This window comes from Delphinapterus leucas, chromosome 11 (assembly GCF_059928025.1).
Source record: "Delphinapterus leucas isolate spDelLeu-1000000601 "Yukka" chromosome 11, BTC_Dleu_Yukka2, whole genome shotgun sequence".
Taxonomy (NCBI): Eukaryota; Metazoa; Chordata; class Mammalia; order Artiodactyla; family Monodontidae; genus Delphinapterus; species Delphinapterus leucas.
Window position 1 is genome coordinate 81,337,998 of NC_143139.1, and position 27,749 is coordinate 81,365,746.

General features: G+C 36.8%; 1 protein-coding gene across 2 annotated transcripts in view; it reads right to left on the reverse strand.

Annotated features, from left to right (window-relative positions):
• BLTP3B (bridge-like lipid transfer protein family member 3B) overlaps window positions 1-27,749 on the reverse strand; it is a 103,424-nt gene that overhangs the window by 62,047 nt on the left and 13,628 nt on the right. For both annotated transcript variants that reach the window (XM_022600039.3, XM_022600038.3), the window contains exons 2-4: window positions 3,448-3,610; window positions 2,206-2,244; window positions 979-1,070 (exon numbers count right to left, since the gene is read on the reverse strand). In XM_022600039.3, coding sequence (XP_022455747.2) covers window positions 979-1,070; window positions 2,206-2,244; window positions 3,448-3,610 — 294 coding nt within the window. The remainder of the gene's footprint in view (window positions 1-978; window positions 1,071-2,205; window positions 2,245-3,447; window positions 3,611-27,749) is intronic.

Genomic DNA, 27,749 nt, shown 5'->3' on the forward strand with positions numbered 1-27,749 from the left:
TATATCTGAAAAATCTGGCCTTCAGTCAACTCTCAGCAGTGGATGGATCACCATTTGATTCCCACACGAAAAGCCACTGATCAGACTGCAGGTATTCTCACAGAATGCATTAATAATGGTGGCTCAACCTTGGTGAAAGAGGAGGAAAATATGAGAGTGCAAGAAACAGAGTATGTGTGTGTATCTGTATGTGCATGTTCATTCTCAAGAAGAGTTTATCACTGGTTTTATACAGCACCCAGAACACTGTAAATGTTCAGGGCTGCCACGTTGTACAACTTGAGGAGGCACTAATCACATTAAAATCAATGTAAACTTTTTACGTGAATAGCTGCACCATCCAGAAATAGCACCATGCAGAAAAACTGTTTTGAGGAAATGATATACAATACAAGATCCAAATTTACTGAATGCAAAGATGAATAGGCAAGTTTTTGAAGATCTATTTTTTAAGAACTATTCTAACTTCTCAAGGCAGCTTTGTGAAATGCTCCCCATGCTCCTACTTTATTAACATCTGATTTTTATCTATCAAAATTCAATCTGCGTAAAGTGTGAGCATTCTATATTTAATGAATTTTAGAGTAATCTGAAAGGTCTATAATTTTTTAAGGCATCAACTTAACTCTTAAGAGTCATAAAAATTCCACTGATGCATAGAACAAATGGTATACAGAGAAGCCACGTAAGAGACTATCTGATTTAGAATGCCTAAGCTCTTCTTTCATTTTCTGCTACTGCTCTGCATTTGACTGATCATTAGTATTTAATATCAAGGAAAGCAAGATGAATAAAAGAGGCTAAAAATCAATTCTGCTACTTTTGCAATGTATTTACTGAAACTGTAAAATGTTTGATGGGAGAAGTGACTAAAATAGAAACTGAAGTTAGGAAATTTTACTTTATGTCCCATTACTGCAGATAACAGAAAAAAAAATTCCCTTTGCCAGTCATACAGATTAATGGAAAATAGCTTACCTTTGTCCTGAAGCAGTTGCAATTGGTGATGGGCCATTTGGGGTTCGTGGTTCTTCACATGTACTCATTTCCATTATTACTTTATCCAAGGACTAATAAAAATATATTAAAAATGTAAACATTAGATATTTTATTTTATGTATATTATGTAGATATTATTTAAGACTATTTTTTCTTTCATTTCTTTAGGAGCAAAGAAAACAGTAAGTAAGCAGAGTTATTTTAAATGTTTCTCTAGAGGTCTAAAAAGAGAAATACTAAAAAAAAAGTGCTTAGTCCTTTCTCAAGGCACTTATTATCTGGTGGAAAAGCTTATTACAGGAGTACAGGAGAAAAAAACTGATGACATCATCAGGTTTTACAGACATATAATCGCTAATCCCAGAGTGTACTACATTATTAATTGATAAATTAGATTATTTATTAATAAATAGGACTAAACCACCTCTAAAAGCTTAAACCTGAGCTTTAATTAAAACCTGGGCTAATTAAAATAAATAGAACCAATCTAAAACCTGAGATTTAAGATGTGTAACTAAGAAAAATGCAAGAAATATGAAAAAGTAAATACTCTCATAGTAAAAAAGTTTCTTTCTCAGTCTAAGTTTTTTCTTGAAGGAAGATCAAATGTCCTTAGTAGTCATCACTAACACATCTCCAGTCATTCTTCATTCTCTATTTAACATTGTACTTATTATCTGAAATTGTCTTGTTTTGTTTACTTGTTCGTTGTCAGTCACCTTGTAAAAATATGCTCCCTCAGGGCAGAGGGGAGGTGCTCAGTAAATATCTGTGGTATGAATGAATCAATAAATGACCAACTGATCAGTTTTCCTTAAAAAGTAAAGTATATTAAAGAACATATTATATTAGGTCAGTAAAAGCAGAAACACAGAAAGTCTGGACCAAACTTTATTAAAAGAAGAATCTCATAAATAAAGTATAATATATCAATAAAAAGTTAAAAAATGCAATAAAATATACCAACTTACAATATAATATTCTAGACCTGAAAAACTTTAAAGACCCTCTCATTTTAAAGTTCAAACTTCTCATTTAAGAACTGAGAAAACTAAGTACCATCAAAATAGAATGAAAGTTAACTAGCAGAGAAGCCATGAGATTATGTTTCTATGAAACAAAATATTAATATTTTGTTTAATATTAATTAGATTTGTTAGATTATATGCATATATGTGTTTATTTCTGAAGCAATTCAGAACTTACCAAACAGATGGGATGTGTTTTCAGTTTTGTCCATGGTATCTACAAAAGAAAATTTTTCTTTCTTTAAAATGAATCATTAAAAAAATAATGTAAAACAGTAATCAACACAGATACTCTCTTAACGTAGTGAAAGACATACCAAATTATATCAGATGACTTTTTTCTTAAATTGCAAAATAATAAACTGAGCAATTCATTCATACTCTTGAAATCAGCTGCACCTATTTCATATTAAAAAAGACTACTAGCCTTATTTTCTTGGTCATCTTTTTAAATAAAAATTTCAGGTTCTCTAATATCTTTTTTCCCCAGTTCTGAAAACACATTTTAATTTTGTAGCTGAAGAATTCCTAGCAAAGCATAATCAGTGTTTTGTTCATTTAACAATTTTTTAAATTCTAGAATTCCAACCAATCTCCTTGTAGGTATTCAAGACAAATACAAAAGTGAGACCATTAATGTTAAATACAAGTAATGTCAAATAAATAATGTTCAAATATATCCTGCACTAAAAATGTCATGTTTTTAGACATTTGGGCTTATGGAGGATAGAACAAAAATTAAAGGTTACCATCAAAGGATACAGCAACTTTTCTACAATCTTTTCTTTGGAGCCCAATTTTAATTTTATGAAAAGTTAGCATGCGGTATTTCTACTGAGTAGGCTCCCAAACTAAGCCTAATCTTTAAGAGAAGGAAATGATATGATGCATGATTAGAGCCAAAGATAATAAGAAAGCTTAAGTTTTAATAAGCAGAAATAGTATTAAAAGAAAACTTTAAAAACCTCAAAATAAAAAACAAATGAGGAAAAGAGAGAATTTCAAATAAAAGTATAATGTCCAGAATAAGATAACTTATCAGTCCTTATGTCTTCATTTGAAGTAGTGTTTACTAACTACAGATTTAAATTGTCCCTTTTGACAACAAATCGTGTGAAAAAAATTTTAAATATGTACCAAATTATTTTATTAATAAAGCATCAACAATTTCATTTAAACATTAATATTAAATTTTAATAAAACTTAAAACCTATAAATTAATAAACATATATTAGCATTCAATTAAATTCAAAAGGCACACATTCATGCAATTATTTACAAGGTATCTGTCTTTTAAAATTATGTTAATAAAAATGCTTCTTTTCAGAATTACCTAAAACAAAATATTTATTTTAAAAGATAGGGATGAAATAAATAAAATGAAAACAGAAAGTGCCTTGCACAGATATCAAAGTCTCACCCTAATAGATGCTTTATTACAAAAAACTTTGTTGATAGCAAGCCATGTTGGCAAATCCAACATATTCTGGAGCACCTCTTCATCCAACTCCAAATTCTTCAGTTCACCTTCTCCTTTAAGGGTACTTAGATTTATCTTGTCAGGAGATAAATTTTTGGTAAATCTGAAAGAGAATATATATTGACACTTATTTTAGTGTTAGTTACTGTACCCCTGACTTGTCCTTGCAAATATACAGAGCATTAAGAATGTAATAGCAGCACTAAGAAACACAAAACCACAATGATAGGCTCTACTCTAATCCGTGTTTTTCAATGTGTTTTTGTCATTATTGTTTTGATCTCCCTTGTCCATAGCTCTCTTACACAAAGTCTACAGTATTTTTGGTATACATTTAAATATCTTATAACCAGACACAACCAAGCTCTAGTTCTTACTGTCTTTCAAATTTATGAATACTTAGTATCCACTATTTTTCAGGAACTATGCAAGGCTTTGAGCCATCCCCTACAGCATTTTGTTCACTTCACTACAGACAATATCACAGAAGTGGATATTCCTATTTTACTAACCAATATACAAGTAAGGTAAGGAAATGAGGTGGCCCTTTAGAAATAGTAGCAGCAGCAGCTGCCACCACCGCCATTCATCACGCCAAGAGCTTAATGCAAGTGCCCAAAGTCACATAGGAGACTGGACCCTGAATTCTAATTAAAGAACTCAAATTCTCTATAATGATTTAAAAAGGAAAGTTCTTAAACTCAAAAGAAAAGATTGAAAATAATAATAGTTAAAATAACAGTGAACATTTTCCAAGGGTTTATTGGATACCAAGCTCTTCTCTTTGAGTGCATGCGTTACTAATTTTCATGATAACCCATTAGGGTCAATACTATTTTCATTCCCACTTTCTTTTTTTTAAATATTTATTTATTTATTTGGCTGCACTGGGTCTTAGTTATGGCAAGCGGGATCTTCGTTGCTGCGTGCGGGATCTTTAGTTGCATCGTGCGGGATCTTTTAGTTGCAGTATGCGGGCTCTTAGTTGCAGCATGTGGGATCTAGTTCCCTGACCAGGGATCGAACCTGGGCCCCCTGCGTTGGGAGTGTGGAGTCTTAACTGCCGGACCACCAGGGAAGTCCTTATTCCCACTTTTTACAAGAGTAAATATAAAGAGAAACTAATTTATTTGCCCAATGTCACAACTAATAATGATGATAATAGTAATAATAACAATAAATTATACATGCACTTTAAAGAACTTTCATATATATTAATTCTTAACACAACCCTACAAAATAAAAAATTGCTAACTTTACCCAGCCTTACTTTTTCAAAAGTGAAACTATTGAAAAAGTTAACTACTGGCTAACAAAGGAGTTATTAGCCAGTCTTCTACCATTTTTTGATATTAAATATTAAAGTAACAAAATGTACTGGGTTATTTACATGCCCTACACATCAACAAGAATCAATATGCACATGCTTCTGCACCGACTCTAAACCAGAATTTCTTGAGCCAGATATTATCTGGATTCCTATCTTCTCACAAAATGTCAACACACTGACTTTCTCAATATAAAGCTCGTATTTAACCCATATTTGACCAAAGATGCTGAGCTGTTTCTCACTTACTACCAATGTTTCATTTAAGAATATGAAGTTTCCTGAGAGGCTGCCACTTCTAATCATATAGGAATGACCTGCCACTGCCTCAAGGCAGAATATTAGTGCAGAAGGGAACATTCAATAAGTACTTACTGAGGATTCACTATTCCGACACATACACTGGCAAGCAGTATACTCAAGGTTTTTGCCTTTCTGAAATATTCAGTTTAGTTGGTGAAGAGTGAATACAGTAGGGGTTCTTAATCCAGATCTTCTTTGAAATAGGGACTTTTGAGCTGATATCTAAAGGATGAGTAATAGAAGTTAACTAGGCGAGGAAAAGAAGGGGTCAGGAAATAAAGCGTATTCCAAGTAGAGGGAATAAAACATATAAAGGTTCTGAGGCAGGAGAGAGCATGGTATAAAGTGGAAGTGAAAAAGATCAGCATCTGGTATGTAGCAAGAGAGCCAGGGGAGCAGAAGATAACTCTGGAAGGACAAAGAGAGGACTGATTACACAAGGCCTTGACCATTTTATTCATTCATTCATTCAATAAATTTTAACTGATTACCTATAATTTAAAAGGCACTAGGCAGGGCGGGCTTTCCTGGTGGCACAGTGGTTAAGAATCCACCTGCCAGTGCAGGGGACAGGGGTTCGAACTCTGGTCCGGGAGATCCCACATGCCGCAGAGCAACTAAGCCCATGCGCCACAATTATTGAGCCTGCGCTCTAGAGCCCATGAGCCACAGCTACTGAGCCCACGTGCCTAGAGCCCGTGTTCCGCAACAAGAGAAGCCACCGCAAAGAGAAGCCGGCACACCGCAACAAAGAGTAGCCCCCGCTCACCACAACTAGAGAAAGCCTGCGTGCAGCAATAAAGACCCAATGGAGCCAAAAATAAATAAATATTTTTTTAAATAAATAAAAGGCACTGGGGATTTGAGAGTAAACAAAATAGATAAAAATCTCTTCCTTCATGGAGCTTAACTGGGGGGGTGGAACACAGAGAATTAAGAAATAAGTTAAATATATAATAAGTCAGATTCAAAGTGAAGAGGTACTCCTTATAGTTGAAATAAGAAATACAAATTTAAGTATATTGTTTAACCTCACAAATGTAAGCAATGGAAAAACTAACAATAGTGATATAATTTATTAGGTATTGTAGGTCGGGAAAATTTGGAGTGGTTAATTTAGTAAAATCCTTACCTATCTTAGCAGTAAGTGAGTATGCAAGATCTAACACTGATACATCTAGAATGAACAGCATAAATATATAATTTAGAGCTAGTAGGGTAACAGTGAGGTAAATGCGACTGCCACTGGGGAACAAGATTGGAGGGATCAGGAAAGGATGGGTTGGAGGCTTGTTGCTTTTTGTGTTCAGCCCGCTTGAATTCATTCATTCATTTATATAACAAATATTTGTTGTGTGCCAAAAATGTGCCAGACACATAAATGAAACAGATGAGTGGGGGAGACAGGGTATTTTCTACCACAACAATGCCAAAATTTGAAACTGAATATTAGGCAGCCTTGTTCTTAAAATTTATTAGGCAATTGATGCCAACATTTTGCTCCCCTCTTCTCTTACCCTTCCTCTTACATTGTCATTCTGTAACACAAACTTTTCAGTCATCTGCTACCCACACCCAGTCTTGTTTTTTGGTGTTGTGGGGAACTTATGAATGGCGCAGTAAAGGAGAACTCTTACCTGTCCTATCTTTCCCCTCCAATGGCATGGCTAGGAGAGGTCCCAGGATTTCTGTGGAGGGGATTTGTGGTTGTTGAGTTCCAGGTAGTTATGAGACACTGCAGTGAGCTGAAGCAGCAAGGATGATAAGCATACTGAGCAGACTACTTTGGAGCCGGAATGAGAAAAGCTGTCTCTTTTTCTATATATTCAGGTACCAGAGCAGTGCATATAGAACCACCTGGGAGCGCTTAAAAAACTCAATGCCCAGGCACAACCCCCTCCCTTCCCACCCTCACCACTACCAATTAAATTAAAAAGTCTCTGGCAAAGGGACCTCAGGCACATGATTCAAATCATTAACATACAGTTCATAAGCGATTTCTGCACAGTTGATTGAGTTAAAAAATTAGAGCTTCAAACCACTTTTCATTCTGATATTCATAATATAAAGTCCAAGAAAGAACAACACTGACTTCCTTGACTTTATAATACATAGTTATAGTGTAAATAGAAAATGTATAGCTTTTATTTCATGAATAAGGTTAATTCTGTGGTCAAAAGCCCCCCCACACACCAGCAAACATACTAGTTTACAGTTCTAATCTCACCTCTTACCCTCAGTGTCCCCATGCTGTTCTCCAAACATACCAGGCAAGCTCTCCTCCTTAGAATTTTTCACTGGCTGCTCCTACTGCCTGCAACACTATTTCCACCATATCCATAAGGCTAAGTCCCTTACCACCTTAGAGTCTACTCAAATATTACCTCCTCAATGAGGCTGCTGATGAAACAAAATTATTTTAAGGCAGGAAAAAAAATTTAACATGAAATTTTCTCTGCTGTTTGAGCCACTATACCTTCTCCTTAGTGTGCATTGTGCATCTGCATTATACAGTAACTAGATTCCCTATTAAGACGCAGGAACATCTATACACACACACACACACACACACACACACACACACATCAATTTCCTGCTGGCATCAGCAAGGAAACTCCTTAGGAGATAGCATTCCCTCCGTAATCATGTAAGGGGTTATGATGACCCACTACTCACTTTGTTGAACTATGTAAACTGTCAATGCCACCTTGATGTTTAACCCTTTGATGTATAACCCTTTGTCTCAAAAACTTATATAACTGTGCTTTGACCTCTAATGGGCAGAACAGTCCTCAGAGCTTTCTGAAAGACTATCTCCCTAGTTATAATTTTCAGATTGGCTTGAATAAAATTTCCCATTTCTTTCTTGAAAAAAAAAAAGTCAGATTCTGATAACTGTGGAAAAAACAAAGCGAAAGTAAGATAGGAGGTGCAAGCAGAGGACCTTTTAATTTTTAAAAGAGCAGACAGGGGGCTTCCCTGGTGGCGCAGTGGTTGAGAGTGCGCCTGCCGATGCAGGGGACATGGGTTCATGCCCCGGTCCGGGAAGATCCCACATGCCGCGGAGCGGCTGGGCCCGTGAGCCATGGCCGCTGAGCCTGCGTGTCCGGAGCCTACGCTCCAAAACGGGAAGGGCCACAGCAGTGAGAGGCCCACATACTGAAAAAACAAAACAAAACAAAACAAAAAAGAGTAGACAGGAAAAGCCTCATTAAAAAGATGACATTTGGGCAAAGAACTGAAGAAAGCCAAGGAGCTAGCTATGCAAATATCTGGAGGAAGAATGCTCTAGGCAGAGGAAAAGCTAAGGGCAAAAACTGAGGTAGGAACATGCTTGGCAGGTCTGAGGAATAGCAAGAAGGCCAATGTGACTGGAGGAAATGAACAAGAGCAAAAATGAAAGGAGATGAGGTTAGAGAAATAACAAGGGCCAGATCATGTGAGGCCTTTTAAGCCACTCTAAGGACTCTCTGGCTTTTACTCTGAGTAAAAATGAGAGTGACTGGAGATGGTTTCTGACAAGAACAGGGAGTTTTAAAGGATGGCTCTATTGAGAATAGATAAAAGAAGGACATGGACAGAAGCAGGGAGCCCAGACAGAAGGTTATTGCAATAAGACAGGTAAGAGAAGATGTTGCCTTGGACCAAGATGGAAGAGTAGGAAGTGGTGAGAAGGGAACAATTCTAGACATATTCTGAAGGTAAAGCCAACGGGATTTGATAGTACAGATTGAAGTCAAGGATGGCTCCAAGGTTTTTGATCTAAGCAAACAGAAGGATAGAGCCACCATTTATTGAGGTAAAGAGACAGAGGGAGAAATAAGCTTGGGATTAAGGATCAGAATTTAGGCTTGGAATAGTTTAATTAAGAGATGCTTATTAGATATCCAAGAGGAGATACCAATTAGGTAGCTGGATATTCAAATCTTATTCAGTAGTTGCAGATACAAATTTAATAATCACCAATGTTATATATGGTATTTACAATTGCAAGATGGAGACAAAAATGAAATGGCTCAAGGACTGTGGTCAAGGACCACTAAGAGGCCAAGTAACCAATAAAGGCGATTAAGAAGGAAGGGCCAGTGAGGTAGGAGAGAAATCGTTTTTGTTAGGTGAGAGAAAATTCAGCAGGCTTGTATGTTGACGACCATGATGCAGAGAAAAGAAAACTACTGATGGACAGACAATGGATGGAATAAAATCCTTGATTAGAAGACATCACACAGAGTACACAAGAAGAGGGACTGGCTTTGAACAGTTTTGATTTTGGAAAGCATATTAATACTCTATATATGCAAAAAATAAAATAAGAAAGAATGTGAAGAGGGGAAATGCCTAAAACTGAAAGCGACCTGAAACAAATGAACCTAATTGTATTAAAAAATACTGTAACCATATTCAAGGGGAAGATAGGAAGAAAGGACAGAGGGATAGATGGACAAAAACTAATCTGATTAACTCATGAATACATTTGACTATATATCCTTAGTGTTGGGCAAGGAGGGGTGATTAGTGGAGAAATCAGGCAACATCTTAATGGTCTATGGTACAAGAATGTTCATCTCAATGATATTTACAAAAGGAAAAAAGTGAAAGCACTCCATAATAATCCCTTTAATTATGAAACATTATGCCTACATATATATCAAGCAATACGTGTTGAGAATTATATAAAGAAATGGTTATACTATAGTGCCTGGTGAAAATTCAAGGTTCAAAATTATATACTGTGATTTCAATATGCAAAAGTGGAAGATGGAAAGATTAAAATGTTATTCACAAGAAATTCTATCTTCAATTTAGTTCATACCAAAGGGACAACATGTGCAAGGAGCATGGACCTTATTTAAAGTCAGACAAACAAATGTGAATTCTAGTTTAGCCACCTACTGTGACACCCCTCTGCCTCAATTTCCTCATCTGTAAAATGGAGAAAAAACTCAAAAAATGTGCAACTCAAAAAATTTTAGTGAGGATTAAAGATAATATGTAAAGTATTAAAGATAATATGTAAAGTATCTGATACAAAACAGATATCCAATTAAGAGTTATCTTTCTCCTGACCTGCTTTTTATTGAGTTTAAATCATGAAGGCATTGATTATAGTTTTAACAGGAGCAATATCAAAAGTTCAAGCTTGGGGGGACTTCCCTGGTGGCGCTGTGGATAAGACTCCGTGCTCCCAGTGCAGGGGAACCAGGTTCTATCTCTGGTCAGGGAACTAGATCCCACATGCATGCCGCAACTAAGAATTTGCATGCTACAACTAAGGAGCCCACGTGCAAGGAACCAGCAAGCCACAATTAAGGAGCCCTGGAGCCACTACTAAGAAGCCTGCCTGCTGCAACTAAGACCCAGCGCAACCAAATAGATAAATATTAAAAAAAAAAAAAAATTCATGCTTCGGAATTCCCTTGTAGTCCAAAATCTGCACTTTCACCACCGAGGGTGCGGGATCAATCCCTTTTCAGGGAACTAAGATCCCGCAAGGGGTGCAGCCAAAAAAACCCCAAAAAAGTTCAAGCTTATCCAAACAGTACTTTAAAATGGCAGAGCGGTGGAGCTAATCTTGAAACATATTAATACTGCTCATCTATTAAAATATTTTAAAGAGGAAGCTGAAGATGTATTGGTAACTGTCACATCCACAGCTATTAGAGAGTTGGTTTCTTATACTGGGTAGGCCGTGGACATATCAAATTATTTATCTTCTATTATTCATACATGAGGCTTTCATTTAACATATATTTCAGTTTTGCACAAATATTTCCCAATCATTTATTAATATAATTATGTTCCTTCCAAAAACAGAGAGAGGAGGATGGTTTTTCAGTCACATTTGTTAACTTAATTGATAGAGGAAAAGCACACTTTCAATAAGTGTACACTAAGTAAACAAAGGGACTAAAACCCACAAAATAACATTAAGGCATGGACTAGCTATGTGTCTACCTATGCTTTGTCCAAGTGTTGCTATAGGCTCTTTGGACTAAATTGCCATGTGAAATCTCCAGATAATTGTATTATTCTACTAAATATTCTACTAATATTAGAAGGGTTATAATACTGGGCCTGATCCTAAAGAGAATAAATTATTATCTGAAGTAAACCTCTTCAGTTCACTAAAGACTCATTTAAAGTTCTAAAAGTTATATAAACATTTTAAAACAAACTTTTTAAAAAATGGTAGAAATCTAGGTCAATGAATTAAACTTCTAAATAATTAATTATTTGGTGGAGATAAGAGTGGAGTGGGAGAATGGAAGCATGAAATCTATATAAAACCAAAGTAGACATGTTAAAGACTCAAAATGAGGATAAAAAAGAAAGCTGATTGACTTGAATATGTCAAAGTCATAACAACTGTACAGAAGAAAGTCATAACACATAATAAAGATAAAATTGGCACAATTCTTACTGAATTTATTTTTAAAATTCAGAACACACAATAATGTTCCATTACTATGTACATTATGGCATGTAAAGAGGTTTATTTTAAAGTAAACATGTGTTCTTTATTTTAACATTAGTATTATATGAAATAAATTTTAAATGTGGATGTACATATTTTATTGGTTAACTATATTTTTAACAATGTAACAATTTTAAAGCTAACTTAAAACATGCAAACAGGCTTCCATTTTTCCAAAATCTTCTTTAATTACATGTAATACATGAAAATAAATTTACTAGGTTTTTCATTAGTAACAACAAAATAGCTAAGTAGAGGAATAAAATTTCCAGGCAAATGGAAAGGAAAGGTTTGATTTAGATTACACATTTTACAGTTAATACATAATTAGAGTCTAAATTATGTGTAGAGCACTGTACACGGTAAAATTTAGGGCAAAACAAGTAAGTCAGTCCATATAATCAAGATTTATAATTTGCTTAAGGGAACACAGCACAAATGCACGAAAAGTCAAGAATCGCAGCTCTGCAAGAAGAAAAATGCCACTTAACACTTAACCTCTCGTGGATGACCTAGAGTCTGTCATACAGAGTGAAGTAAGTCAGAAAGAGAAAAACAAGTACTGTAGGCTAACACATATATATGGAATCTAAAAAAAATAAATTAAAAAAAATGGTTCTGTAGAACCTAGGGGCAGGACAGGAATAAATATGCAGACGTAGAGAATGGACTTGAAGACACGGGGAGGGGAAAGGGTAAACTGGGACGAAGTGAGAGAGTGGCATGGACATATATACACTACCAAATGTAAAATAGATAGCTAGTGGGAAGCAGCCGCATATCACAGCAAGATCAGCTTGATGCTTTGTGACCACCTAGAGGGGTGGGATAGGGAGGGTGGGAGGGAGGGAGACGCAAGAGGGAAGAGATATGGGAACATATGCATACGTATAGCTGATTCACTTTGTTATATAGCAGAAACTAACACAATAATGTAAAGCAATTATACATCAATAAAGATGTTAAAAAAAAAATTGCATCCCCCTTCAAAAAAAATACTTAACCTCTCAGACTTCCCTGGTTGCACAGCGGTTAAGAATCTGCCTGCCAATGCAGGGGACACAGGTTTGATCCCTGGTCCAGGAAGATCCCACATGCCGCAGAGCAACTAAGCCCATTGCACCACAACTTCTGAGCCTGTGCTCTAGAGCCCGCAATCCACAACTACTGAGCCCGCGTGCCACAACTACTGAAGCCCACGCGCCTAAAGCCTAGAGCCTGCAACAAGAGAAGCCACCTCAATGAGAAGCCCATGCACCGCAACGAAGAGCAGCCCCCACTTGCCGCATCTAGAGAAAGCCTGCGTGCAGCAACAAAAACCCAATGCAGCCAAACATAAAATAAATAAAATAAATTTTTATTTATTTATTTATTTATGGCTGCATTGGGTCTTGTTGCTGCATGTGGGCTCTCCCCAGTTGCGGCAAGCAGGGGCTGCTCCTCGCCACAGTGCGCACGCTTCTCACTGCAGTGATCTCTCCCACTGCAGAGCACGGGTCCCAGGCGCACAGGCTTCAGTAGTTTTGGCACCCGGGCTCAGTAGTTGTGGCTTGCGGGCTCTAGAGCTCAGGCTCAGTAGTTGAGGCGCCCAGGCCCAGCTGCTCTGCAGCATGTGGGATCCTCCTGGACCAGGGCTCAAACCCACGTTCCCAGCACTGGCAGGCAGATTCTCAACCACTGCACCACCAGGGAAGGCCAAAATAAATTTTTATTTAAAAAAATAAATAGGGCTTCCCTGGTTGCGCAGTGGTTGGGGGTCCGCCTGCCGATGCGGGGGGCGTGGGGTCGTGCCCCGGTCTGGGAGGGTCCCGTATGCCGCGGGGCAGCTGGGCCCGTGAGCCATGGCTGCTGGGCCTGCGTGTCCGGAGCCTGTGCTCCGCAACGGGAGAGGCCGCAGCGGTGAGAGGCCCGCGTACCACAAAAATAAATAAATAATAAATAAATAAATAAATAATCTCTCTATGGCTCAGTTTCCTCATCTGTAAAATGGTGATAATAATATTACCCGCCTCATGGGGCTGTTTTGAGGATTAACTGAGTTAGAACATGGAAAATGCCAGGAATTGTCTCTAACACAGAAAATTCACTGATGTTTATAAATAAAACAAAACAAACACCCCCCTCCCAAAACCAGCCTTTCTAATAAACAGACTTGTTTAAAAAAAAAAAAAAAAACAGAAAAGAAAATTCAGTGAGTGTTACCTACAATAATATGAAGATGCAGGTTAAATAGGAATATGAACAACACAGAGACATTATATAACCAGTGATCAAAATTTTCTAAAAAAAGATTTCTGGCTTGATAAATCACTAAGTATACAATAGATCATAAATCAGAAAGGTATAAATTATATATCTGATGTTACTGTAAATTTTAGTTATGATTTATTTGAACTTTCATCAGATCCATTTTATAGCTGTATCATAAAAACAAAGATCATAAAGTTGTTTTATTTGCTAAAGCAAACTGCAACAGATCTGTGAAATGAACCATCTCTAGATTAAATATAGTATTTGGGGGTAGAATCATAAAATCTTAGTGCTAAAAACAATCTTAGAACATAGCTTATAAACCCTTTTCTGACCTACTTACCTTCTTCCACAATTCTTTGTATTCAGATAACAGCCCCTCCCTGGGACATTGTTTTAAAACTTCATCAGCTAATATGCATTTCTTGAATTATTCACCTTGTCCTGAAAGTATTTATGGTTCCTATTATTGTACAGGTTGTTAGAGATTCACATCAATGCCTACTATTCTTCTAAACTTAAGAAGTGGCAAAAAAAAAAAAAAAAAGAAGAAAGAAAGAAAAAGTAGCTATGCTACTTGATAACATTTTTCTCAAATAACAGTTGTAATTAGAAGTAATCATTCTGGGCTTCCCTGGTGGCACAGTGGTTTAGAGTCCGCCTGCCGATGCAGGGGACACGGGCTCGTACCCCAATCCGGGAAGATCCCACATGCCACGGAGTGGCTAGGCCCGTGAGCCATGGCTGTTGAGCCCGTGCGTCCGGAGCCTGTGCTCCGCAACGGGAGAGGCCACAACAGTGAGAGGCCTGCGTACCGCAAAAAAAAAAAAAAAAAGAAAGAATCATTCTCATTCTGATATTTCATGCTATAGCATGAAAAACTAGACTTTACAGGGAATTTTAAAATGCACGTTAAATTGTTTAATTTAAAAGTTTAAAGTAGGCATACTTAATCTGAAGTTCTTGGATGGGCTTCAAGGGGTCCAAGATACTTCATAATATTTTCAAAGGGGGTTTTTGGACACCGAAAAGGCTCAGAACCATTGCTTAAACGTAAATAGCATTAATTGTAACCATCCAGAAAATAAATTACTTCAATACTGTAATTTGATTATTAATATCATTGTTGTTTGATTTAATTAACTTATTATAAACAAACACCTCTCAGGGTGCCTACCCAGTTACCACTGATTCTGTCTTCCCAGAGAAAGGCTATAAACATAGGGGAAAGGTGCATACCTAACACATGTTATATACTTCCTTGGTTACAGCTGATTTGATCTAGAGAATGACAAGGCATTTAGACTCTTCAATCAGATTTCTTCCTTCAGAAATTTAAAACTAGAACACCACCTTAGGATCAAACTGACAAACAATAAAGGAGCAGAACTGAGAAACACAAATCCAACATTTAAGAACTTAAAGATACCATAAAGATTCTTAACCCATCATTGTTCCATTCTCTCCAGTTGGGCCTAACTAAAACCGTTGAAATGAACTAGTAATTGAAATCACTAGCTAGTATCTCAAGACTGTGCACCCCTACAAGGACTGTGTTCTCACTGCATATGAAAAGATATAAAAAGAACCAAAATCTTTATGTAAGCAAATCTAACAACAGCTTCAGCTTGACTTTATTAAAAACAATATTTCTAGAAGAGAAAATGCCTAAAGACCACATGGTAAAGCTGTACGAGAGAACATGTTACTGGAGCACGTTCCGAAAATCTGATAGTCTGCCAAGTCCTTTGGCTAAAAACATTAAGTTATTAATCTGCACCTAATTACACCCTTTCACAGACCATGGGCTTCATCATGCAGCCATAAAGATTCCTCCACTTAAAACTAAGAAACAGGGCTTCCCTGGTGGCGCAGTGGTTTAGAGTCCGCCTGCCGATGCAGGGGACACGGGTTCGTGCCCTGGTCTGGGAAGATCCCACATGCCACGGAGTGGCTAGGCCCGTGAGCCATGGCTGCTGAGCCTGTGCGTCCAGAGCCTGTGCTCCGCAGCGGGAGAGGCAACAGCAGTGAGAGGCCCACGTACCGTAAAAAAAAAAACAAACTAAGAAACAAATGAGGTTTTTCTAAAGAAACCCCTATTTCCTTTCTGCCTTACCCAACACCCCAGTTGCACCTCCTTTAACCTGGCAACCTCCTCTTAAGGCTAGTTGCCTTCTTGCCCCACTCTATGCCTCATTGTCTTCAGGTTCAAGAAGTGAATTAGTTATTTGCAAAATTTTGGATACGAGATCAAGAAATAGACTTTACAATCCAGTACACACATACAAAACAAAGTGATAGTTTAATACAGTCTGATATTTTCCATTCTATTTCCTCCTTTCAAAATGGTGATTGACTACACTATTTTCACAAGGCAAGCTATGACCCACAGTTTAAGAAACAATACATAAGAAGTACATACATCATGACCAAGTACTTATTCCAGTAATGAAGGTTGGTTTAACATTCAAAAATCAGCTAATATAATTCACCACATGAAAAGTAAAATCACATCGTGATCTCAATAGAGGCATAAAAAAGCACTGGACAAAAGTTAACACAATGCATGGAAAAATAATTCTCAATAAACTAGGAACAAAAGAGAACTTCCCCAAAACTACAGGGACTTGTACAAAAACCCTACAATTGCGATCATACTTAATGATGAAAGACTAAAATGCTTTTCCCCTAAGACAGAGACAAGGCAAGGATGTCTGCTCTCATCACTTCTATTCAACATTGTACTGGAGGTTCTACCTGACACAGTAAGGCAAAAAAAAATGAAATAAAGTAATAAAAATAAAAGGCATCCAGTTTAGAAATGAAGTAAAACTGTGTTATTTCCCAGGTGACATTATCATCTATGTAGAAAATCCTACAAATCTTAAAAAAAACCAAACTACCAGAACTAATAAATGAGTTTAGCGAGGTTACAAGATATAAGACCAACATAAAAAATAAAATTAATTAAAGACACAAGAGCCATATGAAAGAGCTCCCAATAGCCAAAGCTGGAAAAACCTGGGCAACAAAATAAATTAAATATTATTGGATTATAACTCAAAGTATAAAATAAATATACATCAGTCTACACAGATAAAAAAACATGACTGAATAAGTAAATAACTGGGAGAAAACAGATTAATCTCCCACACAGAAAATTTTTCAATAACTTAATAAGATATTCAAACCTTAGGGAACTGCAGAACTCCTCACTCATTTTGTGTGTGCTGCACATAGTATTTCCTCCTTCCAAAATGTACAGTATGAAAGTGGGGAAGAGAGCAATTTTATAGTGGATAACCTGACAAACACTCTATCAGCCAGGTGATCAAGGTCAATGTCAACAATAAGAGATCTAAAGACACATACAGACTGAAAGTGAGAGGATTAAAGAAGGTATTCCACGCACATGGAAATCAAAAGAAAGCCAGAGTTGGGCTTCCCTGGTGGTGCAGTGGTTGAGAGTCCGCCTGCCGATGCAGGGGACATGGGTTCGTGCCCCGGTCCAGGAAGATCCCACATGCCGCGGAGCAGCTGGGCCCGTGAGCCACGGCTGCTGAGCCTGCACGTCCGGAGCCTGTGCTCCACAACAGTGAGAGGCCCGTGTACCGCAAAAAAAAAAAAAAAGAAAGCCAGAGTAGCAATAACTATAACAGAAAAAATAGACTTTAAAACAAAGACTGTAACAAGAGACAAAGAAGGACATTACATAGTGATCAAGGGATCAATCCAAGTAGAAGACATAACAACTATAAATATATATATATGCACCCAACATAGGAAAACCTAAATATATAAGCAAATATTAACAGACATAGAGGAAGAAATTTACAGTCACACAATAATAGTAGGGGACTTTAACACCCCACTTACATCAATGGACAGACTAACCAGACAGAAAATCAATAAGGAAACACTGTTGTTAAATGACACATTAGACCAAGTGAACTTGATTGATATTTAGAGAGCATTCCAACTGAAAGCAGCAGAATGCATATTCTTTTCAAGTGCACATGGAACATTCTTCAGGACAGATCACATGATAGACTACAAAACAAGTTCATTAAATTTGAGAAGACTGAAAACATATCAAGCATTATTTCTAACCACAATGCTATGAGACTAGACATCAACTACAAGAAAAAAAAAAAGCACAAACGTGGAGGGTAAACAATATGTTCTAAACACCAATGAATCACTGAAGAAGTCAAAAAGGAAACTGAAAAAAAGAACCTGGAGACAAATGAAAACAAATGATCCAAAATCTATGGGACTCAGCAAAAGCAGTAGTAAGAGGGAAGTTTACAGCTATACAAGCTTACCTCAAGAAACAGGAAAATCTCAAATAAACAACCTAAAGAAACCAGAAAAAGAAGAACAAATAAAACCCAAAGTTAGTAGAGGAAAGAAATTATAAAGATCAGAGCAGAAATAAATGAAATAGAGACAAAAAAATAGAAAAGATAAATGAAACAAAGAGCTGGTTATTTGAAAATTTAAACAAAATTGATAAACCTTTAGCCAGACTCTTCAAGGAAAAAAAGAGGGCCCAAATCAATAAAATCAGAAATAAAAAAGAAATTACAACTGACACCACAGAAATACAAAAGATCATAACAGATTACTACAAACAACTGTACATCAATAAAATGGACAACCTAGAAGAAATGGACAAATCCCTAGAAATGTACAATCTCCCAAGACTGAATCAGGAAGAAATAGAAAATATGAACAGACCAATTACCAGTAGTGAAACTGAGTAAGTAATTTTAAAAACTCCCAACAAACAGAAGTCCAGAACCAGAGGGCTTCAAAGGTGAATTCTACCAAACAGTTAGAGAAGAGTTAACACCTATCCCTCCAAATTATTCCAAAAAATTGCAGAGGAAGAAATACTTTCAAACTCATTCTACAAGGCCAGCGTCACCCTGATACAAAAACCAGACAAAGATACCACAAAAAAAAAAGAAAAAAGAAAATTCCAGGCCAATATCACTGATGAACATAGATGCAAAATTCCTCAAGAAAATATTAGCAAACCAAGTTCAACAATACATTAAATGTATCACACATCGTGATTCAGTGGGACCTGTCCCAGGGATGCAAGAATGGCTCAAAAATCCACAAATCAATCAATGTGATAAACCATATTAACAAACCAAAGAATAAAATCATAAGATCATCTCAACAGATAAAGGAAAAGCTTTTGATAAAATTCAACATGTGTTTATGATAAAAACTCTCAACAAAGTGGGTATAGATGGAAAAGACCTCAACATAATAAAGGCCAAATATGACGAACCCACAGCTAACATCATACTCAATGGTGAAAAGCTGAAAGTATTTCCTCTAAAATCAGGAACAACACAAGGATGCCCACTCTCCCCACTTTTATTCAACACAGTATTGGAAGTCCTAGCCACAGCAATCAGACAAGAGAAAAAAAATAAAAGGAATAAAATTGGAGAGGAAGAAGTAAAACTGTCAGTTTGCAAATGACATGATATTATACATAAAAAAATCCTAAAGACACCAAGAAAAAAATACTAGAACTCATTGACAGATTCAGTGAAGTTGCAGGATACAAAATAATATACAGAAATTTACTGCATTTCTATATACATATATCAGAAAGAGAAATTAAGGAAACAATCCCATTTACCATCACATAAAAAAGAATAAAATACTTAGAAATAAACCTACCTAAGAAGGCAAAATATTTGTCCTCCAAAAACTAAAGACAATGCTGAAAGAAACTGAAGACAACACAAACAGATGGAAAGATATACTGTGTTCTTGGATTGGAAGAATCAATATTGTTGAAATGACCATACTACCCAAGGTAATCTACAGATTCAATGCAATCCCTATCAAATTACCAATGGCATTTTTCACAGAACTAGAACAAATAATTTTAAAATCCGTAAGAAAACACAAAAGGCTCCGAAGAGCCAAAACAAACTTAAGAAAGAAGAACGAAGTTGGAGGTATCACACTCCCTGATTTCAAACTATACTACAAAGCTACAGTAATCAAAACAGTACATTATTGGCACAAACACAGACACATAAATCAATGGAACAGAGCAGAGTCCAGGAATGAACCCACACTTACATGGGCAATTCATCTACAACAAAGGAGACAAGAATATACAATGGGGAAAAGACAACCTCTTCAATAAATGATGTTGGTAAAACTGGACAGCTGCATGCAAAAGAATCAAACTGTACTAATTTCTCACACCATGCACAAAAATAAATTTAAAATGGATTAATAAAGACTTAAATGTAAGAACGGAAACCATAAATAAAACTTCTATAAGAAAACATAGGCAGTATGCTCTTTGACATTGGTCTTAGTAATATTTTTTGGATATGTCTCCTCAGGCAAGGGAAACTAAAGCAAAAATAAACAATGAGACTACATCAAACTAAAAAGCTTTTACAAAGTGAAGGGAACTATCAACAAAATGAAAAGGCCACCTACTGAACAAGAGAAGGTACCTGTAAATGATATATCCAACAAAGGGTTAAAACAGAAAACAAAGAACTCATACAACTCAACATCAAAAAACAAAAACAAAAACCAATTAAAAACCGGTCAGAAGAGCTGAATAGATATTCTCCCAAAGAAGGCAGACAGATGGCCAGAAGGCACCTGAAAAGATGCTCAGCATTACTAATTATGAGGGAAGTGCAAATCAAAACCACAATGAGATATCACCTAATACCTGTAAGAATGGCTATTATCAGAAAGACCACAAATAACAAGTATTAGAAAGGATGTGTAGAAAAGGGAACCCCCATGCACTGCTGGTGGGACTGTAAATGGGTGCAGCCACAATGGAAAACAGTAGGGAGGCTCCTCAAAAAAATTAAAAACAGAACTACCATACAATCCAGCAATTCCACTCCTGGGTATTTACCCAAAGAAAACTGAAACACTAATTATAAAAGATACATGCACCCCTATGTTCATTGCAGCATTATTTACAATAGCCAAGATACGGAAGCAACCTACCTGCTCATCAATGGAAAATTACTCAGCCGTAAGACAGATACTGAGAATAAACAGGTGGTTGCCAGAGGGGAGAGGGGTAAGGAAGAAGAAAAATAGGTGAGGGAGATTAAGCGGTACAAACTTTCATTTGCAAAATAAATGAGTCATGGGTATGAAATATACAGTGTGGGGAATATAGTCAATAATTATGTAATATTGCATGGGGACAGATGGTTAACTAGACTTATTGTGGTGATCATTTTGAAATATATAAAAATATTGAAACATTATGTTGTGTAACAGGAACTAACATAGTGCTGTAGGTCAATTATACTTCAAAAACAAACAAACTCACAGAAAAGAGACCAGATTTGTGGTTACCAGAGGGTGGAGGGAGGGGGAATTGGATGAACGCAGTCAAAAGGTACAAACCTCCATTTATAAGATAAATAACACTATGAATGCAATTTACAACATGATAAATATAATTAACACTGTTGTATGTTATATATGAAAGGTGATAAGAGAGTAAATCCTAAGAGTTCTCATCACAAAGAAAAAATACATTTTTCATTTCTTTCATTTTATATTCATGTAATATAATGGATGTCCACTATTACCACTATTGTGGTAACCATTTCATGATGTATGTAAGTCAAATTATTATTCTATACACCTTAAACTTATACAGTGCTTATACAGCACAATTATATCTCAATAACACTGGAATAAAAATAATAATGATAAAATATGCTGATAATATGTACCCTTGATACGACAATAAAAATGCCACTTTACCTTTGTGGTCTTCTTGCCAAAAACCCATAACCTATTCAAATTAAGAGAAAAAGATTATACAAATCCTGTTTGAGAGACACTGAACAAAATATCTGACCAATACTACTCAAAGCTCTCAAGGTCATCAAACACAAGGAAAGTCTGAGAAACTGTCACAGCCAGGAGGAGCCTAAAAAGAAATGATGACTATATATAATGTGGTATTCACAATGGGTTCCTGGAACAGAAAAAGGACATTAGGTAAAAAGCTAAGGAAATTTGAATAAAATATGTGCTATAGTAAATAATAACTTATAAATATTGATTCATTAATTGCAATAAATGTACCATACTAATGTAAGATGTTAATAATACAGGAGATGGAATATGGGATGTATGAAAACTCTCTGTACTATCTTTACAACTTTTCTACAAATCTAAAAGTATTCTAAAATAAAAATCTTATTTAAAAATCATTGAGCTGCATATGGAAGGTTTACCTCAATAAAAAGTTACTGCAATAAAAGTGTTGATTGTGTTTCTATATACTAGCAACAAACAATCGGAAATTGAAAATTTTCAAGTACTGTTTACATTAGTATAACAAGTTTGAAATTTTTAGGGATAAATCTGACAAAGGGTGTATAAGACATACTGAAAACTACAAAATATTGCTGAGAGAAATTAAACAAGACAAAATAAAATGGAGAAATAAAACATGTAATAGACAGAAGACAGTATTGTTAAGATGTCAATTCTCCCCAAACAGATTTATAGTTCCCAAGCAAATATCTAGCAGGCTTTTTGGCAGGAACGACAGGCGGATTCTAAAATTTATATGAAAATGCAAAAGACCTGGAATGTCAAAATAACTCTGACAAAGATTAATCGAGTTGGAGGCCTGTACCACCAATTTCAAGACTTACTTAAAAGCTACAGTAATCAACAGTCTGATATTGGTGTAAAGATAGGCAAATAATCAATGGAACAAAAGAGATTCCTGAAATAGACCCAAGTTTATAGTTAGCTGATTTTCAACAAAGGTTTAAAATCAATTCAATGAGAAAAAGATGATATTTTCAATAAATTGTGTTACAGCAATTGTATAGCCATATGCAAAGGGAAAAAAAAAAAGAACATTGACACTTACCTCAAATAACAAATTAACTCTAAATGGATCACAGACTAAAACCTAAGAACAGAAACTACAAAACTTCAGTAAGAAAATACAGGAGAAAATCTTAGTGACTTTGAGCTTGGCAAAGATTTCTATAACACAACAAAAAATTCACAAATCAAAACAGAAAAAAACCAATAAGTTATACTTTATCAAAATTAAAAACTCTGTGCATCAAAATACACTGTTTCTGGGACTTCCCTGGTGGTCCAGTGGTTAACAATCTGCCTTCCAGTGCAGGGGACACAGATTCAATCCCTGGTAGGGGAAGTAATATCCCACATGCCATGGGGCAACTAAGCCTGCGCGCCACAACTACAGAGCCTGCACACCATGACTACTGAGCCCATGAACCACAACTAGAGAGAGGCCCGTGTGCTGCAGTGAAGAGCCCACATGCCACAACAAACTCTCCTGCATGCTTCAACTAAGACCCGTCGCAGACATAAATAAATAAATAAATAAATGAATATTTTAAAAAATTTAAAAAGACACTTTCTAAAGAACAAGCCACAGACTGGCAGAAAATATTTACAAAACATATGTCTGGAAAAGGACTTGTATCTACAATATATAAAGAACTCTTACAACTCAAAAATAAGACATCCCATTAATAAAATACGCAAAAAATTTAAACAGACCCTCAAACCAAAGAGGGCATACGGGTGGTGGATAAGCACACTGAAAGATGCACAACATCACCAGTCAATAGGAAACTGCAAATTAAAAACCACAGTCAGGGGCTTCCCTGGTGGCACAGTGGTTGGGGGTCCGCCTGCCGATGCAGGGGGCACAGGTTCGTGCCCCGGTCCGGGAGGGTCCCTTGCACCGTGGAGCAGCTGGGCCCGTGAGCCACGGCCGCTGAGCCTGTGCGTCCGGAGCCTGTGCATCCGGAGCCTGTGCTCTGCAATGGGAGAGGCCGCAGCAGCGGGAGGCCCGCATACCGCAAAAAGAAAAATAAAAAAACACCGTCAGATACCACTACTTACCCACTAAAACAGGTAAAATTAAAAAGACTGACTATACTGAGCATTGGTGAAGATACGGAGCAAGTGGAACTCTCATATACTTGCTGGTGAGAATATGAAACATACACCCCGGAACCACTTTGGAAAGCTGTAAAGCAGCTTCTTTAAAAAGTTATATATGTTGCAGAGAATTCCCTGGCAGTCCAATGGTTAGGACTCCATGCTCTCACTGCTGAGGGCTGGGTTTCAATCCCTGGTCTGGGAACTAAGATCCCACAAGCCACGAGGTGTGGCCAAAAAAAATTTTTTTATTTATACATGTCAGGAATTCTCTGGCAGTCCAGTGGACTTGGCACTTTCACTGCCAGAGCACGGGTTCAATCCTGGGTCAGGGAACTAAGATCCTGCAAGCTGAGTGGTGCAGCCAAAAAAAAAAAGAATAGAAAAAAAGTTATATATGCACCCACATATAACTCAACCATTCTACTCCTACATATTTATTGAAGAGAAATGAAAAGCATATGTCCTCACAAAGACTTATACATGAATGTTCATAGCAGCTTTATTTGTAACAGCCCCAAACTAGAAACAACCCAAATGACCATCAACAGTTAAATGGATAAAGAAGTTGTGGAACATACACAGTGGAATATACTCAGCAATAAGAGAGAATGCATAGCACTCCCTCGTGCGAAAGCACTGGAATCATAACTGACTGCTGAACAATCATCAACAGGAAGACACTGGAACTCACCAAAAAAGATACCCCACATTCAAAAACAAAGGAGAAACCGCAATAACAAGGTAGGAGGGACACAATCACAATAAAATCAAATCCCATAATTGCTGGGTGGGTGACTCACAAACTGGAGAACACTTATGCCACAGAAGTCCACCCACTGGACTGAAGGTTCTGAGCCCCATGTCAGGCTTCCCAACCTGGGAGTCCAGCAACAGGGGGAGGAATACCTAGAGATCAGACTTTGAAGGATAGCAGGATTTGATTGCAGGACTTCGACAGGACTGGGGGAAACAGAGACTCCAAAGAGCCAGGAAGGCTCCAGTGCTGGGTCACCTCACGCCAACCAACCAACAGGGAGGGAACCAACCCCACCCATCAGCAGACAACCGAATTAAAGTTTTACTGAGCTCTGCCCACCAGAACAACACCCAGCTCTGCCCACCACCGGTCCCTCCCATCAGGAAGCTTGCACAAGTCACTTAGGTAGCCTCATCCACCAGAGGGCAGAGAGCAGAAGCAAGAACTACAATTCTGCAGCCTGTGGAAGTAAAACCACATGCACAGAAAGATAGACAAAATGAAAAGGGAGAGAACTTGGTACCAGATGAAGGAACAAGATAAAGCCCCAGAAAAACAACTAAATGAAGTGGAGATAGGCAACCTTCCAGAAAAACATTTCAGAATAACGAGAGTGAACATGATCCAGGACCTCGGAAAAAGAATGGAGGCAAAGATCGAGAAAATGCAAGAAATGTTTAACAAAGACCTAGGAGAATTAAAGAACAGAGATGAACAATACAATAACTGAAATGAAAACTACACTAGAAGGAATCAATAGCAGAATAACTGAGGCAGAAGAACGGATAAGTGACCTGGAAGACAGAATGGTGGAATTCACTGCTGCAGAACACAATAAAGAAAAAAGAATGAAAAGAAATGAAGACAGCCTAAGAGACCTCTGGGACAGCACTAAACGCAACAACATTCGCATTAAAGGGGTCCCAGAAGGAGAAGAGAGAGAGAAAGGACCGAGAAAATATCTGAAGAGATTATAGTCAAAAACTTCCCTAACATGGGAAAGGAAATAGCCACCCAAGTCCAGGAAGTGCAGAGTCCCAGGCAGGATAAACCCAGGGAGAATCATGCCGAGACACATAGTAATCAAATTGACAAAAATTGAAGACAAAGAAAAATTACTGAAAGCAACAAGGGAAAAACGAAAAATAACACACAAAGGAACTCCCATAAGGTTAACAGCTGATTTCTCAGCAGAAACTCTACAAGCCAGAAGGGAGTGGCACAATATATTTAAAGTGATGAAAGGGAAGAATCTAAAATCAAGGTTACTCTACCCAGTAAGGATCTCATTCAGATTCGATGGAGAAATCAAAAGCCTTACAGACAAGCAAAAACTAAGAGAATTCAGCACCACCAAACCAGCTCTACAACAAATGCTAAAGGAACTCCTCTAAGTGGGAAACATAAGAGAAGAAAAGGACCTAGAAAAACAAACCCATAACAATTAAGAAAATGGTAATAGGAACATACATATCGATAATTACCTTAAACGTGAATGGATTAAATGCTCCAACCAAAAGACACAGGCTCGCTGAATGGATACAAAAACAAGACCCATGTATATGCTGTCTACAAGAGGCCCACTTCAGACCTAGGGACACATACAGACTGAAAGTGAGGGAATGGAAAAAGATATTCCATGCAATTGGAAATCAAAAGAAAGCTGGAGTAGCAATACTCATATTAGATAATATAGACTTTAAAATAAAGAGTGTTACAAGAGACAAGGAAGGACACTACATAATGATCAAGGGATCAATCCAGGAAGAAGATATAACAATTATAAATATATATGCACCCAACATAGGAACACCTCAATACATAAGGCAACTGCTAATAATTATAAAAGAGGGAATCGACAGTAACACAATAATAGTGGGGGACTTTAACACCTCACTTACACCAATGGACAGATCATCCAAAATGAAAATTAATAAGGAAACACAAGCTTTCAATGACACAATAGACCAGATAGATTTAATTGATTGATATTTATAAGACATTCCATCCCAAAACAGATTACACATTCTTCTCAAGTGCACACAGAACATGCCCCAGGATAGATCACATCTTGGGTCACATATCAAGCCTTGGTAAATTTAAGAAAACTGAAATCATATCAAGCATCTTTTCCATCACAACGCTATGATATTAGAAATGAATTACAGGAAAAAAAACGTAAAAAACACAAACACATGGAGGGTAAACAATACGTTACTAAAAAACCAAGAGATCACTGAAAAAATCAAAGAGGAAATCAAAAAATACCTAGAGACAAATTACAGTGAAAACACGACAATCCAAAACCTATGTGATGCAGTGAAAGCAGTTCTAAGAGGGAAGTTTATAGCTATACAAGCCTACCTCAAGAAACAAGAAAAATCTCAAATAAACAATCTAACCTTATCCCTACAGGAACTAGAGAAAGAAGAACAAAAACCCAAAGTTAGTAAAAGGAAAGAAATCATAAAGATCAGAGCAGAAATAAATGAAATAGAAACAAAGAAAACAGTAGCAAAGATCAATAAAACTAAAACCTGGTTCTTTGAGAAGATAAACAAAATTGATAAGCCATTAGCCAGACTCATCAAGAAAAAGAGGGAGAGGACTCAAATCAATAAAATTAGAAATGAAAAAGGAGAAGTTACAACAGACACCACAGAAATACAAAGCATCCTAAGAGACTACAAGCAACTCTATGCCAATAAAATGGACAACCTGGAAGAAATGGACAAATTCTTAGAAAGGTATAACCTTCCAAGACTGAACCAGGAAGAAATAGAAAATATGAATAGACCAATCACAAGTAATGAATTTGGAACTGTGATTAAAAATCTTCCAACAAACAAACGTCCAGGACCAGATGGCTTCACAGGTGAATTCTAACAAACATTTAGAGAAGAGTTAACACCCATCCCTCTCAAACTCTTCCAAAAAAATTGCAGAGTAAGGAACACTCCGAAACTCATTCTATGAGGCCACCATCACCCTGAAACCAAAACCAGACAAAGATACTACCAAAAGAGAAAATTACAGACCAATATCACTGATGAATATAGATGTAAAAATCCTCAACAAAATACTAGCAAACAGAATCCAACAACACATTTAAAGCAACATACACCGGGCTTCCCTGGTGGCGC